The sequence below is a fragment of the Anas acuta genome, chromosome 19 (assembly GCF_963932015.1).
Source record: "Anas acuta chromosome 19, bAnaAcu1.1, whole genome shotgun sequence".
Taxonomy (NCBI): domain Eukaryota; kingdom Metazoa; phylum Chordata; class Aves; order Anseriformes; family Anatidae; genus Anas; species Anas acuta.
Window position 1 is genome coordinate 10,881,652 of NC_088997.1, and position 14,732 is coordinate 10,896,383.

The window sequence follows — 14,732 nt, forward strand, 5'->3', positions numbered from 1 at the left end:
GGGTGGCCGGGACAGGGTTTGGGGGACCCCTGGGCTGGGCACCCCGTCCCCTTGCGGTGCCCAGGTCCATAAGGCGATACCGCAGCAGCTTAAGGTGAGAGGTGTTGTTGGTACCGAGTCTCGCAGCTTGGCTGGGATGGAGCGTGATGTAAACATCTCTGATCCGCGTGGCACACGGCCGGAGGACGAGGAGGAGGGGGCTAGTGGGAGTCCTTCATCTGCTTCTGGATCTTCTGCAGCATCTCCTGCATGCGCCGCAGCTGGGACAGAGCAAAGGGGTGACAACCAGGGAGGTGGCACCTCCCTGGGCTTCCCCCAGCCACATCACCTCCCCTGCACACAGATTTGGGTCGAGCATCCCAAGCAGGTCCGGATCATCAAGAGATGTGTTTTGGGGAGAAAACCTCTCGTTCCCCTCAAATGCTTCCCCAGCTCACCTGCAGGATGTAGCCTGCTGGGTCTGGGGGCAGAGCAGGGGGACAGCAGGATGCTCGGGGGGCCCTGTGCTCACCTCCTCGTCCTTCTCCCGGATGAGCTTCTCCGTCTCCGAATCGGGCACCGGGGGGATGACAGGGATGGGGAAATCTGTCCCGCTCTCCCGCGTCAGTTTGCTGTGGGGCAGAGAGAGGAGATGAGGTTGTTCCTATCCCCACCTCCAAAACCGAGCCCTCCTCCCCCAACTCAGAAAATATCTCCCAGACCCATACAAGAGCTGGGGCCAACCAAAGGGGACGGTGCTGGCCCCCTGGTGTCCCCTAGCCCCTGAAGACAGCCGGGCTGTGCCACAGCCCCTGCTCCCAGCAGCACTGTGCTGCTTTCCCAGATCATCATCCGGGAAAGGCACTCGTGGTACAGCGCATCCTGCCCGCGGCCACCCCATCGCAGCGGGCTGGATCGATGGTTTCTCCCATGGCAAGGACACGGGGAGGGACCAGCTCTGGTGGCTGGGTCCCTGCGGCAGCCACGCGCTGCCCCAGCAGGTGACCACGTGGCTGTGACACCGCTGCCGCTCGCAGCAGTCACGCGTGTCACCTCGTGCCCGCGGTGCGGGGACATGCGGGAGCGGTGCTGGCTGTGGCAGAGCTGATGTGTGGGGAGGCTGCCCCTGAGCCTGGGGTAGTGCAGGCATGCAAAGGCAGGGGATGGTTTCTGGTTGAGTTTTGCTCTGTTTGGGAGATCCCCGCCCGTGCTCCTGACAGTGGCAGGGGGAATTTTGGAGCCGCAGGGATGGTGGTGAGCTCCAACTCCAGCCCCAGCAGTGAGATGAGGTTGGAGCTGGCACCAGGCACGGGCCAAGCGGCTTCACCAGCCCTGGGCACCCACCCGAGGGACCTTCTTAAAACAGGCACCCAGCTGCCTCCCACACCCCGAGCTAGCATCACCCCAGTTTGGGGTTGCCTCCCTTTGGCTGGGAAAGCTGGGTGCCACCAGATGGGGACACAGCGGGGCCATGGCAAACACGAGTGCCTGCAGACCCCTTGGGCACTGCTGGAGGTGGGTGCTTGGGTGACAGTGCCGGGCAGGGTCCCTGCAACCCCACCATGCCTGGGTGAGGTGGGTGGCCCCAGTGACACAGATCTGCAGGGGAACTGCATCCTCCCAGTGCTGTGGGCACTGCCAGCACCATGCCCCTGCCATGGGAAGCTTGACAGTGGGCAACTAGATGCTGATCTGGGCAATGGGCAGGTGGTCTGGGGCTGGCTGTCCCCAGGAGCCCCCCAGGTACTTTCCTGCAGGGCCCTTGCAGGCACAGAAGGACCAAGACAGCATTGGGTACCAGCAAGCACTTTATAGAGGGGCCAGGGGACGCAGGCAGCGGTGGCAGCAGGGGACGAGCACGTCCCTGGCTCAGTCTGCAGAGCAGTCGGCGCAGCACAGCCGCAGCGTGGAGGGCTGCCTCCTTCTCCCACAGCATGCATGGAGAGACGAGCTTAGGGCACCCATCGTCACCGCCAGCCGTCCCCGACTGCCACCCGTGACCACCCCCCCAGCCAAGGACAAGCCACCCGCCAAGCCCCCGCACTGCGCCGGAGAGGGCTCTGCAGCCAGCTCCGTGAGGCACCTGCTTTTTGGAGTCACCCCTGGAATTCTGGAGATTCTGAAGGGGATGCAAGTACCACGAGTCTGGTGGGCATTGAGGGCAGAGCCTTGGCACCAGCTGCTTGCTCTGCTCTGGCCCCAGAGCCCGTGGGGACAAAGGGTCCCCACCAACCCCTCCAGCCAGCAAGGAAAGGGCCACCCCAATGCCACCCCAGGGAGTAGAGAGGCTGCCCCATCCCTCCCCACAGCCCAGCCCCACTGCCAGCCCCGTACTTGCGGTTCCTCTCCTTCACCACCATGCGGGTCATGCTCTGGATGCACTGCGTGCGGTAGTTCTCGTAGTGGGTCTCCCGCGTCACGTCCTTCAGGTCCTGCATGTGTGTCCTCACCAGCATGGTGCGCAGCTTCACGAAGTCGCAGTGGGACGGGTTCTCCACTGCAGGGGAGCCGGGGGTCAGGGGGCCCCACCAGCCCCCCCCTCCCCAAACCCCCCAGCGTGGGGACCACAGCACGGAGAAGGGGTGCGCAATGGTTGGACTGTGCCCTTAGGCACATGCTCTAAAATTTTGGGCACACCTGTGCGGTGCCAGGAGTTGGACTTGATGATCCTTACGGGTCCATTCCAACTCGGGATATTCTATGGTTCTATGACTCTATGTCCCCGTCCCTGCAGGGACAGGTCCCCCCATGCCGTTACCTTCCACGATGCCCCAGGGGTAGAGGCGCCCGCGGACGCGCCGGCCCTTGGCCTCCACGACCGTGTTGCTGCCGATGACAGCGAAGGGGATGCTCTCCTGCAGGAGGATGGCGAGGGTTATAGCAGGGCTCGGTCCAAATCCCCCCACCCACATCTCCCCAGCCGTATCCAGCACAGCTCTGCCAAGATGCCCCGGAGCCCTGGCTGTGGGGTGGCGGAGCTCGCAGCAGGGTTTCTCCATCCCACCGAGCTGCAGGTGGCAGCAGCTCAGGGAGGTGTCCAGCCCCATGTGATACATCCCAAACCCACCGTGCCTGGCACCAGGGACGGTGTGTTCCCCACGGCCCTGGGGCTGCAGGGGCCCAACCCACCTTCAGCGCCTGGTCCTGCAGCTTGAACTCCTCATCCTCGTCTGAGTCACACTCGGGGAACTGGTAGATGCGGATCCCGTAGTGGTCGATCTCCTCACGGATCTGCGCACACAGCCCGGGTGAGGACTGGTCTCTGCCCCTTGGAAAGGGGGTGAGGAAGCGCCACGGGCAGGGCACACACCTGGTGTCCCCCAGGGACCAGCCACACACCCAGCAAACCTTTCCCCCACAGGAGAGGGGCAGGATGGCACGGACACCCCTACCCCCCAGAGAGACAGGACCCTGGGGACCATCAGTACTGGGGGTCACGGGGGATGCTCCACCGCAAAGCCCTGGCAGGGGATGGGAAGGACCACCAGGCAAGAGGGGACCACAGCCCCCGGATGTGAGGGGACAGCCCCAGGCAGGATCAGCTCCCCCTCACCTTGTTCTTCATGCGCTCCACCTCAGAGGGTGTCAGGGTGTCCGCCTTGGCCAGCACAGGCACGATGTTCACCCGCTGGTGCAGGGCTCGCATGAACTCCACGTCCAGGGGCCGGAGGCTGCAGGGGAGCTCTGTGAGCCCCCAGTCCCTTCTCTGACCCCCTGGTGCTGCTCAGAGCCCCAGGTGGGCAGGGGAGGGGGGGCGATGCTCCTACCCATGGCCGAAGGGCGAGATGAAGTAGATGCAGCAGTGGACGCGGTTGTCCTGGATGTTTTTCCGGTTCAGGCCACTCTCATCACGGAAATACTGCTCGAACTGCTGGTCGATGTAGTCAGCCACCGGCTTCCAGCTGGGGGAACAGGAGGGCTGGCAGCAGGGGTAACCACTGGAGCCCCCATGGGCTTTCCCCAGTCCCAACCCCAACATCCCCGGGCCCAACACCTCTTCCAAGGCTCAGCATCCCGAGGACGGGGGCTGCACAAACCACAGCACTGTGGGGTGTCCCTGCCTCGGAGCCGCTCGCACCCACAGCAGCGCTCCCTGTCCCCAGGGCCACCCCAGCACACCCACGTCCCTCTCCCCGCACCACTCGGTGTTGTTGACGGCGTCCCCAAAGCCCGGCGTGTCCACAATGGTCAGGCGCAGCTTGACGCCCTTCTCCTCAATGTCCACCACGTGCTTGGTGATCTCCACTGTCTGCGTGATGCGCTCTGCGAGGGCAGGAGAAACGGGAATGGTGCAGGCACCCCGGGTGAGGGTCAGGGACGAGCAGGATGCATCCATCTCCGCACACGATGGGCACAGCCGTGGTGGCACCACGCTCACCCTTCCCCAGTGGCCATGCCATCACCTCCTGTGACAGCATCTGTCCAGCACCAAGCAGGGCACCCACCCACCCCAGCTTAGCCCCAGCCTGCAGTCACTGCTCTCCCTGTGCTAGAACAGAGCCTGGGGTCACATCCAAGCCCTGGCGGCACAGGATGCCTCCCAGCTCCCAGTGTCCCCACGCTCCTGGTCACCTTGTCCTCCAAACCCAAGCACTTCACTGCCCACAGCTGCTTTTGGCTTTTGAACTCAGAAGCCAACAGGAGCCCTCCTTCTGTGAACACAGCCAGGGCAGGGTGAGGATGAGGAAGGTGGGCTGCCCCAGCATCACCTCGGGAGTATTTTCAGCTCCCTGCACCCGTGTGACTCCACAGCCCCACCACTGTGTATTTTAATAACCCTTTACCCCCAGCCCCCCTGCACGCCCCGTGTCTCTGCATCCCCATGCCCCAGGGATGCTCTCATCGCTCTGCGTGTGTGCGGCTGCGTGTGTTCATTTAGGCTGAAAATTGCTCCTGGCAACCCAAACAAACCCAATAACCCCCCCGGACTGCGGGGATCTGGACCTTTCGGGCTATTTTTAATTAGCGTGGCCACCGCAGCTGAAGCGGAGCCGTCCACGTGGCACCGTGTCCCGGACCCCGACTGTCCCCAGCCCAACAAGCCAGGCTTTGTTCCCCCTCTGCTTTGCAGCCCAGGACAAAGCCTGGTGGGGGGGGCACCGTGCTGGGGGGCCCCGCTGCCTTGGCAAAGCATCGCGCCTGCTTCTGCCTTTGGGGAAGGCCAGAAGGGACAAACGCGGGAGTGAGGGACCGGAGGAGCCCAGCTGGGTGCAGAGAGGAGCTGCCAGCCCCTGGGGGTGGGGCACAGATGGAGATGTCCCTCCAAACCCATCCGCATCCCCTCCCCACAGCAATCGGGGTGTTCACAGCTGCTGCGCGGTGCCCGGTGCGGGCTGTCCTTACCTTCAGCATTCAGGAACTTGCGGTCCCTGTACATGTCCGTCAGGAAGAGGCTGTTGACGAGCGTGGATTTCCCCAGCCCAGACTCCCCTGGGGTGATGGGGAGCAGTGAGGGGACGCCCAGGTCACCGTCCCCACGCCGGCCACCGCGCCAGGCCCCTACCTGCCACCATGAGCGTGAAGTCGAAGCCCTTCTTCACCGATTTGCGATGGACCTGGTTGGGGAGCGTGGCAAACCCCACGTACTCCTTGTCGTCCTGCAGGGAGAGGGGATGTGGAACAGGGGACGCTGCTTTCCCCACCGGGGCTGTGCCCCCCCAGGCAATCCAAGGGGTCCCCTTGGGCTCACTGGGCAGGCACATCCTCTGGGGACAAAAGGACACCCCTTTGTCCCCCCCTCCCAGCCCGCCCACACCCCAGGGACCCACCGCACCTCGGAGGAGTCGTAGGGGTCCAGCTGCCCCCAGGGGCTGCGCGGTCGGGAGGGGCTGGGCGGCGGGGGGGCCGTGATGAGCTGCTGGGCATCCAGGGGCCGAGGACGAGAGAAGGGCCGCGCGTCCCTGTCATCGGCGGGCTCCTCGGCGGGGACCCTGCCACAGAGGGGGTGGCCAGGCTCCCGCCTGCCCTCGAGGGGCTCCACTTTGTGGGGGGTGTCAGTGGGGGGGCAGTCCCGGAGGAACTGGGTGAGCTCGGCCTCCTCCGAGTCCTCCTTCAGGAAGCGCTTGATCTGGGGGGGAAAAGGGGTGAGGAAGGAGGGGACGCCCGCAGCGGCACCACTCAGCATCGGGACCCCCAAACCTCCACAGCCAGCCTCATGCACCCCCAAGGCAGGGGAGGGGGGAAACCTTGGGGAAAAAAAAGAAGAGGGGGACAACAGTGGCAGCCCCAGGACAGGTGTGGGGGGAGCATGGGGACAGCAGGGTCCGTGCACCCCGCGGCGCGGGCGCTTACAGCTTGTTGCATGGGGAGGTCGGACGGCTCCTGGCGCTCCGGGGGGCAGGGATGGGGACTGTCCCCCCTGGCCCTGCGGGGGGGCTGGGCACCCCCATGCTCCTTGGGGTCTTCTGGGGTGGGCAGAGCCCCTGCATGCGCCATGGCCTGCAGGGAGCATGGGGAAGGAAGGAGGGGGGGGAGAAGAGAGATGAGAGGCAACAGCCACGGAGCTGGGGGGCAAACAGGGGTCTGCTCGTGGGCTCCCCATGGAAACTGCCTTGGGAATCCCAACCCACAGGGGGACTCCCAGACTGGGGGCAGGGCTGAGCCCCCACCCTGCACAGTGGCACCGAGGTGAGAGCCCCCCATGGGGACACGTGTGTCCCCCTGCACCCTGTGTCCCCGTGGAGGGCGGCTGTGCTGGAGGCCAGGCGAGAGGTGCCGGGTGAGCGGGCTGGAAACGAGGTCACGCTGCTGCTCTGCCCGGCACCCCCACGGACATCCACCACCAGGATGGGGGATGGCAGTGCCAGGCTGGTGGCACCGTATGTCTCCCCCTCATCCCCCTCCCCGTCCCCAGCAGGTCAATAGCACTCGCCAGGTCCCTGACACCGCAGCATCCTCCCCTTGTCAGTGTGCTCAGCACACCCTGCCCAGCTGGGGACAGGTGACCACTGCCACCGAGCACTTCCAGCCCCACTGCCCCAGCTCTGTCCCATGGGGCTGCAACCCTTTGGGGCCCAGCCCCCCACACCCCAGCACAGGGAAGCTCCCCAAAGCTGGATCGCATCCTCCCTGCAGTGTGTCCCTGGGGACATTGGCTGTGGTACCTCCTCCAGCCCCCCTCCAGCTGGGTGTGGGGCTCCCCGCGTGTCCCCCACCCATGTCTGCCCCCTCTCCCCCGATGCTCCCCCCGTACCTCCTGCAGAGGCTGCAGCTCAGGGCCGGTGGCCATGGCCGAGCCGGTGTCACCGTGGCTGGGAGATGCTGCGAGTGGCACCGGCTGCACCGAGGCTCAGAGAGGGCCAGGAGCACATTAGCATAACTCCACCCTGCGCAGGCACCGGGGCACCCAGGCACAGCCCTCCTGGGTGCCGTGGGACAGCGGCAGGGTGGGGGGCACAAGAGGGGAGCCCCCAGGCACAGGGAGCAGAGTGAGCCCAGCTCCTGGCCAGCTACGGAGCAGGAGAGCAGCTCCGGGAGGTGTCAGGGACCAGCGAAGCGTCACTGGCCAGGGAGGGGACAGGCAGACAGGGGGAAATGGGGCTGCCTGAGCCCCCCAGCCCTTGGGCTAAGCACGCAGCTTGGAGGACGTTCATCCCAAGAGAAACAGCTCCATCCCCAGAGAAACACGGCTCAGCTGCCGGTGTGCAACCTCAAGGGTTAACCAAAGCATTAACGGCCCATGGAGGAGCCGGAGGCAGCAGCCGAGCTGTCAGTGCTGGGGGGGCTCCCCCATCAGCCCAACGGTGATTCGCCTTGATGCATGTCAAGATGCATCGAAGCAGCTCAGGCGCGGAGCCGGGCAGGCTTCACTTGCCTGAGCTACCCAGGGAAGTGCTAAAAAGCCCCAGAGCGCTGCCCTGTGCCACGGAGGGAGCTGGGAGATGAAGCGCGAGGGGACAACAGAGGCTGATGGTCCTGTGCTGGGCCCCAGCACCCCATAACCCATAAACCCAGCACGGGCTCTCAGGCTGAGCCCTGGCAGCGCACACAGCCCCAGTGCCGCTGCTCCCTGACTGTCCCACGCTGGCGCCCACCTGCAAGCTGGGATTTATGTGTGCCGTGTCCCGTAAGCGGATTACACACCCCGCTGCACATGCGAGCCGCTGCCGGCTGCCCTGTCCCCGCCTGTCACCCTGCATCACACCATCCCGCACGGTGACAGCTCGAGGGTGCCACGGGGTGAGGTTGGCGGGGCACTGGGGCAGCGCAGCCTGAGCTGCAGAGCCACCGATGGCATCTCCACGCCTGGTTGCTCCCCGCAGCCTCCCCCCGCTGCTGCAGGGAGGCTTCGCACCCAGGACGTGGGTGAGGGCTGCCAGGGCACCTGCAGCATCCCCAGCCCCACGTCCCCAGGGGCAGCACTGCACCCTGTCCCCATGGGGGTGGGAAGAAGTGTCCCAGCCAGGTGCTGTCCCCACAGCTGTGCCCCACCTGAAGGTGACACCCCGATGTGCCACCCACGGCGCTGCACACCCCACAGCTGGGTGTCTAAGGCAGACGGGGCCACAGATGCCCTCATCCCCACCACGTGCCACCCCCTCCGCTCCCCAGCATCCACATCCCCTGGTTCTCCCCACGCACTGCACTGCAGCGAGAGGCTTCCCCTCCCCAAAACCACCCCCCACCAAAGCCCGGTTTTCCGAGGAGCAGCCTGGGGGACTCGGCTGTCCCAGCGTCCCTTCCCTGGGGCAGCCAGCACCTGGGCTGCTCATGCTGCGACCTGCCTGCTGCCGCCCTCCTGTAATCGGAGTTTCTCGCTCCCAGCTCCCACCCCATCAGTGCCGTCCCTGTTGGGAAACCAAGTCCCCGAGCTGCGTCGCTCAGCCTGAGCAACCTGGGAAGGCTGTGGGGGAGCAGAAAACACATGTTGCTGGGACCTGCAGGGCTGGAGCACCCCTGAATGTGTGGGGGGGAACCATGGGCGAGGAGCAGGTTGCTGGGCACCCTACAAACAGGGCGCAGGGTCAGGCGTGGTACCAGGCCCGGGCAGGGTGGCCATGCACACAAGAGCAGAGCTTCCCAACGCGCCCCTCGGTGCGGGAGCTGCAGCCCCTTCCCTTCGGGGCACCTTTTAGGAGCAGGTTGAGTTACTTGAGGGGGGGCCCAGGCTGACAGCGTGCACGGCAGCACCCCGGCTGCTGCAGCCTGGAAGTGACAGCGGGGCCTGCCCGGACTGGAATGGGGGCAGCGTTTCGACGCGTGCCATTAACCACGGGAACAGCCACCACGGCCCCGAGCAAACGAGATGATTCGGGGCACTGAGAGCCTAACGCGGCTCCGACACAGGCGGGGGACAGGGGTGTCCCTTGGCTCCATCCATCCCCAAAGCCAATTCGGGGGCTTCTGGGGACGGCGCTCCCCCAGGAGCGGTGCCGCCAGGCTCTGCCGGCCGCCCTCTCGGCTGCTGTCGCCGTGTCCCGCTCCCAGGAATGCGCCGCTCCCGTTCCCACGGCGGCCGCTCGGGAAGGACGGGGCGGATCGGTCCCACCGGGGGTCCCTCCGCGGGCACCGCGGCCCCCTGGGGACCCCGCGGGGGGGATGCGCGGGGCCGGGGCGCGGCGGGGGCCGGGGCCGGGGCCGGGCGGGCTCTTGGCGGCTCCGCACCTCGCCGGGACCCCGCTCCGAGCGGCCCCGCGGGAGGGCCCGGCCCGGCCGGCAGCGCCGCGGGCACCGCAACCGCGAGCGGCTGCCGGGAACCGGCCGAAGGCCCCGGTAAGGGAGGGGGGGGGAGCACAGAGCCAGCCGCTGCCCCCCCCGTCCCTTACGGCGGTGCCCGGGATGGGGGCCGCAGATGGGGGGCGCAGGTGCCGCTTTCCGGGGATGGGGTAGGAATGGGGCGCCCCGATGCCACGGTGTGGGGGGCGATGTGCAGCTCCCCCCCGACCCCCTCCGTGCCCCCGGTCCCGGGCAGGTGCGGCCGCGCTGTGCCCCCCCCGGCCCCGCTGCGGCACCGGCGCTCCCAGCCCGCTCCGCCCCCGCGGCGCCGTCACCTTCACGGAGGGCACCGGCAGCGGGCAAGCGGCCCCGTGCGGCCCCCTCCCTGTCCCCGGCCCCGGCCCCGGCCCCCCCCGGCCTTACCATGGCTACCGGGCGCCGTCCGGGAGCGGCGGCTGCCGAGCGGCACGGCCGGGCCCCGCCGCCGGGATGAGCAGAAATAGCAGCGGCGGGGGCGGGGCGGGGCGGGGCGGCACCGGGCACCGCCACCGGCACCGCCACCGGCACCGCCACCGGCATCGGCATCGGCACCGGCATCAGGGCCAGTGTTCGGCACCGGGACCGGCACCAGCGTCAGCATCGGGCACCGGAAAACGGGCACTGGCAGCACCAGCAGCAGCACTGGGCACCGGCACCGGCATCGCACTGGTATCAGCATCAGCACTGGTATCAGCACCAACACCAGCATCCGCACCGGTATCAGCATCAGCACTGGTATCAGCATTGGCACCAGCACTGACACCAGAACCAGCACTGGCTTCAGCACCAGGCACTGGCACTGGTACCAATGCTGGCACCAACAGCAGGCACTGGCATCAGCACCAGCACTGGGAACTGGGATCTGTGCACCAACACTGCTACAGGGCATTGGACACCAGTACCAGCACCAGCATCAACACCAGGCACTGGGAGCTGTGAGCCAGCGCCAGCACCCTGCACAGCACACTGACACCATGGACTGGGCATCAGCACCACGTACTGGGCACGGGGCAGCAGAACCAGGCACTGGCACCAGTACCAGGCATTGCCCAACTGGTACCAAGCACTGGGCAGGAGGCACTGAGCGCTGGGGATCACTCACTGGTCACTGCACGCCAGCTACAGGGTACTGGCCACTGGGTACCAGCACCGGTACCAGTCTGCATACTGGGAGCTGCACAACTGTTGCTGGGAGCTGGCACCACACATCACACACCAGGCACCAGGCACTGGATCCTGTGGCTCTGTCTTGCAAAATCACAGCCTGCTCTGTGCTGTCCCTGTCCCTGTCCCTGTCCCTGTCCCTGTCCCTGTCCCTGTCCCTGTCCCTGTCCCTGTCCCAAAACAGTGCTGGGGTTGGAGGCAGCTGCTTTTGGGGACATTCCCGGCCATGGGACCCTGCAGTGAGTGCTGGTGGCACGTGGCTGTGTCCCTCCTGTCCCCATGGAGGGCAGGGGAGGACACTGGCACAAGACAGCGGCCGGGGCATCATGGGGTGCTTGTGTTCCCAGCCATGAAAGGGGCAGCGGGGGCCTTGGCCAGCAGCAGCTGGAGGCAAAGCCGGAGCCAGCCCCAAGCAAAGGCTGGGACCATCTCGTTCCCGCAGCTCTGCCCCCAGCACTGTCAATGCTCAGAGCCTCGTCCCCTCCATGCTGCGGGGCCACGGCCAGATGGCTCCATGCACCGTGCTCGCTTTATTCCTGTAAACAGCCCATGGAGGCGCAATCAGGCACGTGGGAGCCTGAGCAGCACCCGGGCCCCGTCCATCTGGGGCAGCGAGCAGCGGGCAGGAGTGGGGCAGGGGCGGGCAGGGGCAGGTAGGGGAGGATGGATGCTTAAATCCCTAATCCCCGCAGCAGTGCTTTCCTCTGAGAGGCAGCATTACTGGGGATTACTCACTTACACGTTCCAGGAGCTCATCCCTGTCTCCCGGTGCCCTTCAAGGAGCAGCTGCTCCCATGAGGGGGGCACTGAGCCAGGCACTGCTGTGATGAGCTGGCTGTGCTCAGCCAGGCCAGCAGGAGATGTGTGCAGCCTCCAGCAGTGGGAATTTGGCCAGGGCCTCGCTCAAGGAGCCTGGTGCCTGGCAGAGGCTGTGGGATGTGGCTGCAGAGCTGCAGCCCGGGCTTTAAATAGAGCATTAAAAGCTGAAGGGATCAGCTGCGGAGTGGGAGGGGGATGCAGGGGGGCAAGCCCAGGCTACGTCGTGGCAGCTGGAGCTAAAGGGGGTCACGCTCTGTCCGTGCCTGGCTGAGGAAACGTGCTGAGTGTGCCCAACACAGCCACATCACAGCGGGGAACGGGACCTTTTGGGCTGTCCTGTGCATTTTCCCCATGAGAGCAGGGCAGCTCTGGGATGCAGCGGTGGTGATGTCCCCATCCCTAGGGGTGCTGCACTGCCTGACCTGGGCCAGATGCGTTTTTCTTGGTGGGGAATGAACCAGGAGGAGCAGCAGTGACACGGAGGGAAGCTGGCGGTCCCCAAGGCACCCTGAGCACCCCGGCCTCCCTCGCCCCGGCCAGCAGCAGCAGCCGGGTGCTGGCTGGGAAGGGAAGCTGCAGCGAGCCTCGACCAGGGGCCAGCGCTCTATAATTATCATGGGAGGCTGAGTTATTTTGGGACGAGGCTATGCGCTGCCAAAGCTTTTATTCCTCCAAACCAAAACAAGATGGAAAGAGCCCATCCCAGGATGCTGCATCCGGCGGGCGCGGGGCCGTTAACCCCTTGCCTGCCCGCTCCCCCCCCCCGCCCACACCCCCCTCTCTGCTCCCATTCCCCCAGCACCGCACCGAGACGGGTCCTTGGCTCCTCGGTGGGCTTCCCAAGGGGGAGCTGCCCCCAGCCCACCCGTGCACAGCCCATGGGGCCAGGGCTGAGTGCCCACGCCCCGGGGTCAGCCCCCTCCTCTCACACTGGCAGGTTCAGAGGCTGCGAAGCCGCTCACAGCATCCTCCGTGAGAACCACTATTTTTAGCTATTTTGGTTGCAACGGGTCCATTTTTTGGGGCCTCGCCAGCACGGAGGCTTGGCAGAGGAATGCCTGTGGGGGTCACCACCTAGCCATCCCTGAGGGCTCAAAGCAAACTTCCCAGCGCTTCCCACAGGACACAGCCTTGGAAAGACGCCGACACGTGCCCTCGGCACTTTGCAGCCTCAGAAGACCCCCTGAGACAGCCAAGCAACTTCCAGGCTGGGAGCAAACTCATTTTTCCCAGTGTGAGGAGGATGAGCCGCGTTGTGCACCCCGGGGTGCCACCCAAGTGCCTGGGTCCCCCCCTGTGCTGGATCCCTGCAGGCAGCCAGCGGTCCCTGAAACGCTGCACCAGGGGCTCGCAGACACCCAAACCCACACACCGGCATCTCCGCATCCTTGTGCCAAGCCCCTCAGGCTGCCCCTCTGGACCAGGGTATGGAGGCCTCCGGGGGGCTCAGGCATGGGGTGAGCTCTGTGCCACCCCCTGAGCCTTCCCACACTTCATCACATGCCATCGGCCCCCAAAAACCCTTTGCAAAGTGTTCAGCAGATGGTGCTGACCCCTCCCCTCCCCAGCCTGGGGACGCGGTGGCAGTGGGGAATTGGCAGCAGCCGGTGTCACCTCAGCCAGGCCATCACTTACCTCCATGTCTGGAGCCGCAGCCAGAGAGGGGTCAGCACCGGAGCAGGCAGAGGACAACAGCCAGAGCGAGGAAAAGCAAGTTTTTCCATCAGTAGCGGCTGAGGATTTCTAGGGCCCCTTGCATGTTCCCCCAGCTCCCCCCAGACCACCCCCCAGGCCAGGCACAGGGCACGGTTCGGGTGGCACGGTGTGTCGGTGTGTCCCTGCTGCAGAGAGGGGCAGGGCAGGGGAGGCAGCAGCGTGGTGGGGAAGCTCAAACGGCAGCGGAGGGGGCCCTGCTGCCTGCCCAGGCCTGGTGGCCAAGGGACCTGAGCTTATACAGCTGGGATCGAAGCGCTGTGTTTACATAGGCCCTACACAAACTGCCACAAGGGGCCGGCCTCACCTTTCAGGGACCAGAGGTGGTCGGTGTGCCTCTCGTCGGCCAGATCTGCAATGGAGAGGAAGGGCAGTGAGTGATAGCTCCAGCTGCCACTGGTGGCCACTGCCCCCGTGCAATGTCCCCTCCGCGATGTCCCCAGGCTGTGCCCTGGCTGGATCCCTGTGGCCAGGGTGGAGTGGAGGGGACGAGGACATCCTTGACGTCCTTCCTGGGGCCCTTCTTGCCGCATTCACAACTCCCTCCCGCTCCAACTGCAGCAGGTTCAGCCCAAACTCACCCATGAAGAAGGTCCTAAATCCAGAGGCCTCCGGCTCCCTGCCTGCCACGTCCCCATCATTGGTGTCACAGCCGGAGGGGAAGCTCTTGGGCATCACCTCCTGTGGGACGGCGGTGGCAGGGGCTCTGCCGCATGGTGCCAGCTCAGCCACATCCTCACTGGAGCCACCTCTGCCCGCCGTGACCTCCGTGATGGCACCCAGCCCCAAGGAGCCAAGCTCGGTGGCATTCGGCCTCATCGATGGGGACATGGGGCGCGGGGCCAGCTGCTGCTCCGGGTGCACCAGGGGCCACCAAGCCGAGTCGGGGTCAGGCTTGGGCAGAGCCCTGGCAGTGGGGACATCCCTGGCGAGCACCAGGGGCAGGGGGACAGCTGGGCCCTGGCGGTCCCTACCAGGGGCATGGGTGTCCTCGGGGGAGTGCTCAGTGGGGCGTGGGAGCATGGGCACGGGTGTGGTCTGGGTGCCCTTGTCCCTCTTGGGAGGTGGCGGCGGGGAAGGTGCCATGGGCCAGGAGCCCCCATGGGCCACCTCTGCCTCCACCACTCGCCGCAGCCGCTTGGCCATGAGGTGCAGGGCGCAGAGGTACTCCTCCTGCTCCTCGGCACGGGCCTCTGCCCTCTGCACCCCCCTGCTCTCCCACGGGGCTGAGGCCCCCATGCTGGGCTGGGCTGGTGGGGGCTCCAGGGGCGAGGAGCCCAGCGTGGTGCCAGGCTCGGGGGACGCCCGGTGCAGCACGCACTGGTAGCTGGATTTGTCCCCGGGTTGTTGCGGGGCCCTGTGGG

At 66.1% G+C, this 14,732-nt stretch overlaps 1 protein-coding gene across 2 annotated transcripts; it reads right to left on the reverse strand.

Annotated features, from left to right (window-relative positions):
• Positions 1 to 98: 98 nt before the first annotated feature.
• On the reverse strand, positions 99 to 10,245 carry SEPTIN4 (septin 4). Of its 2 annotated transcripts, none has more exons than XM_068655957.1 (12): positions 10,057 to 10,245; positions 5,753 to 6,046; positions 5,483 to 5,576; positions 5,323 to 5,409; positions 4,119 to 4,242; positions 3,747 to 3,881; positions 3,533 to 3,650; positions 3,109 to 3,210; positions 2,738 to 2,834; positions 2,314 to 2,476; positions 512 to 611; positions 99 to 260 (listed from the first exon to the last, which is right to left on the reverse strand). In XM_068655957.1, exons 1-12 carry the CDS (start codon positions 10,228 to 10,230, stop codon positions 201 to 203), a joined length of 1,548 nt encoding a protein of 515 aa, XP_068512058.1. In that variant the 5' UTR covers positions 10,231 to 10,245; the 3' UTR covers positions 99 to 200. The 2 variants fall into 2 exon arrangements, with proteins under 2 accessions (XP_068512058.1, XP_068512060.1); XM_068655959.1 differs by lacking the exon at positions 10,057 to 10,245 and adding an exon at positions 7,172 to 7,290.
• Between the last annotated feature and the right edge of the window lie 4,487 nt (positions 10,246 to 14,732).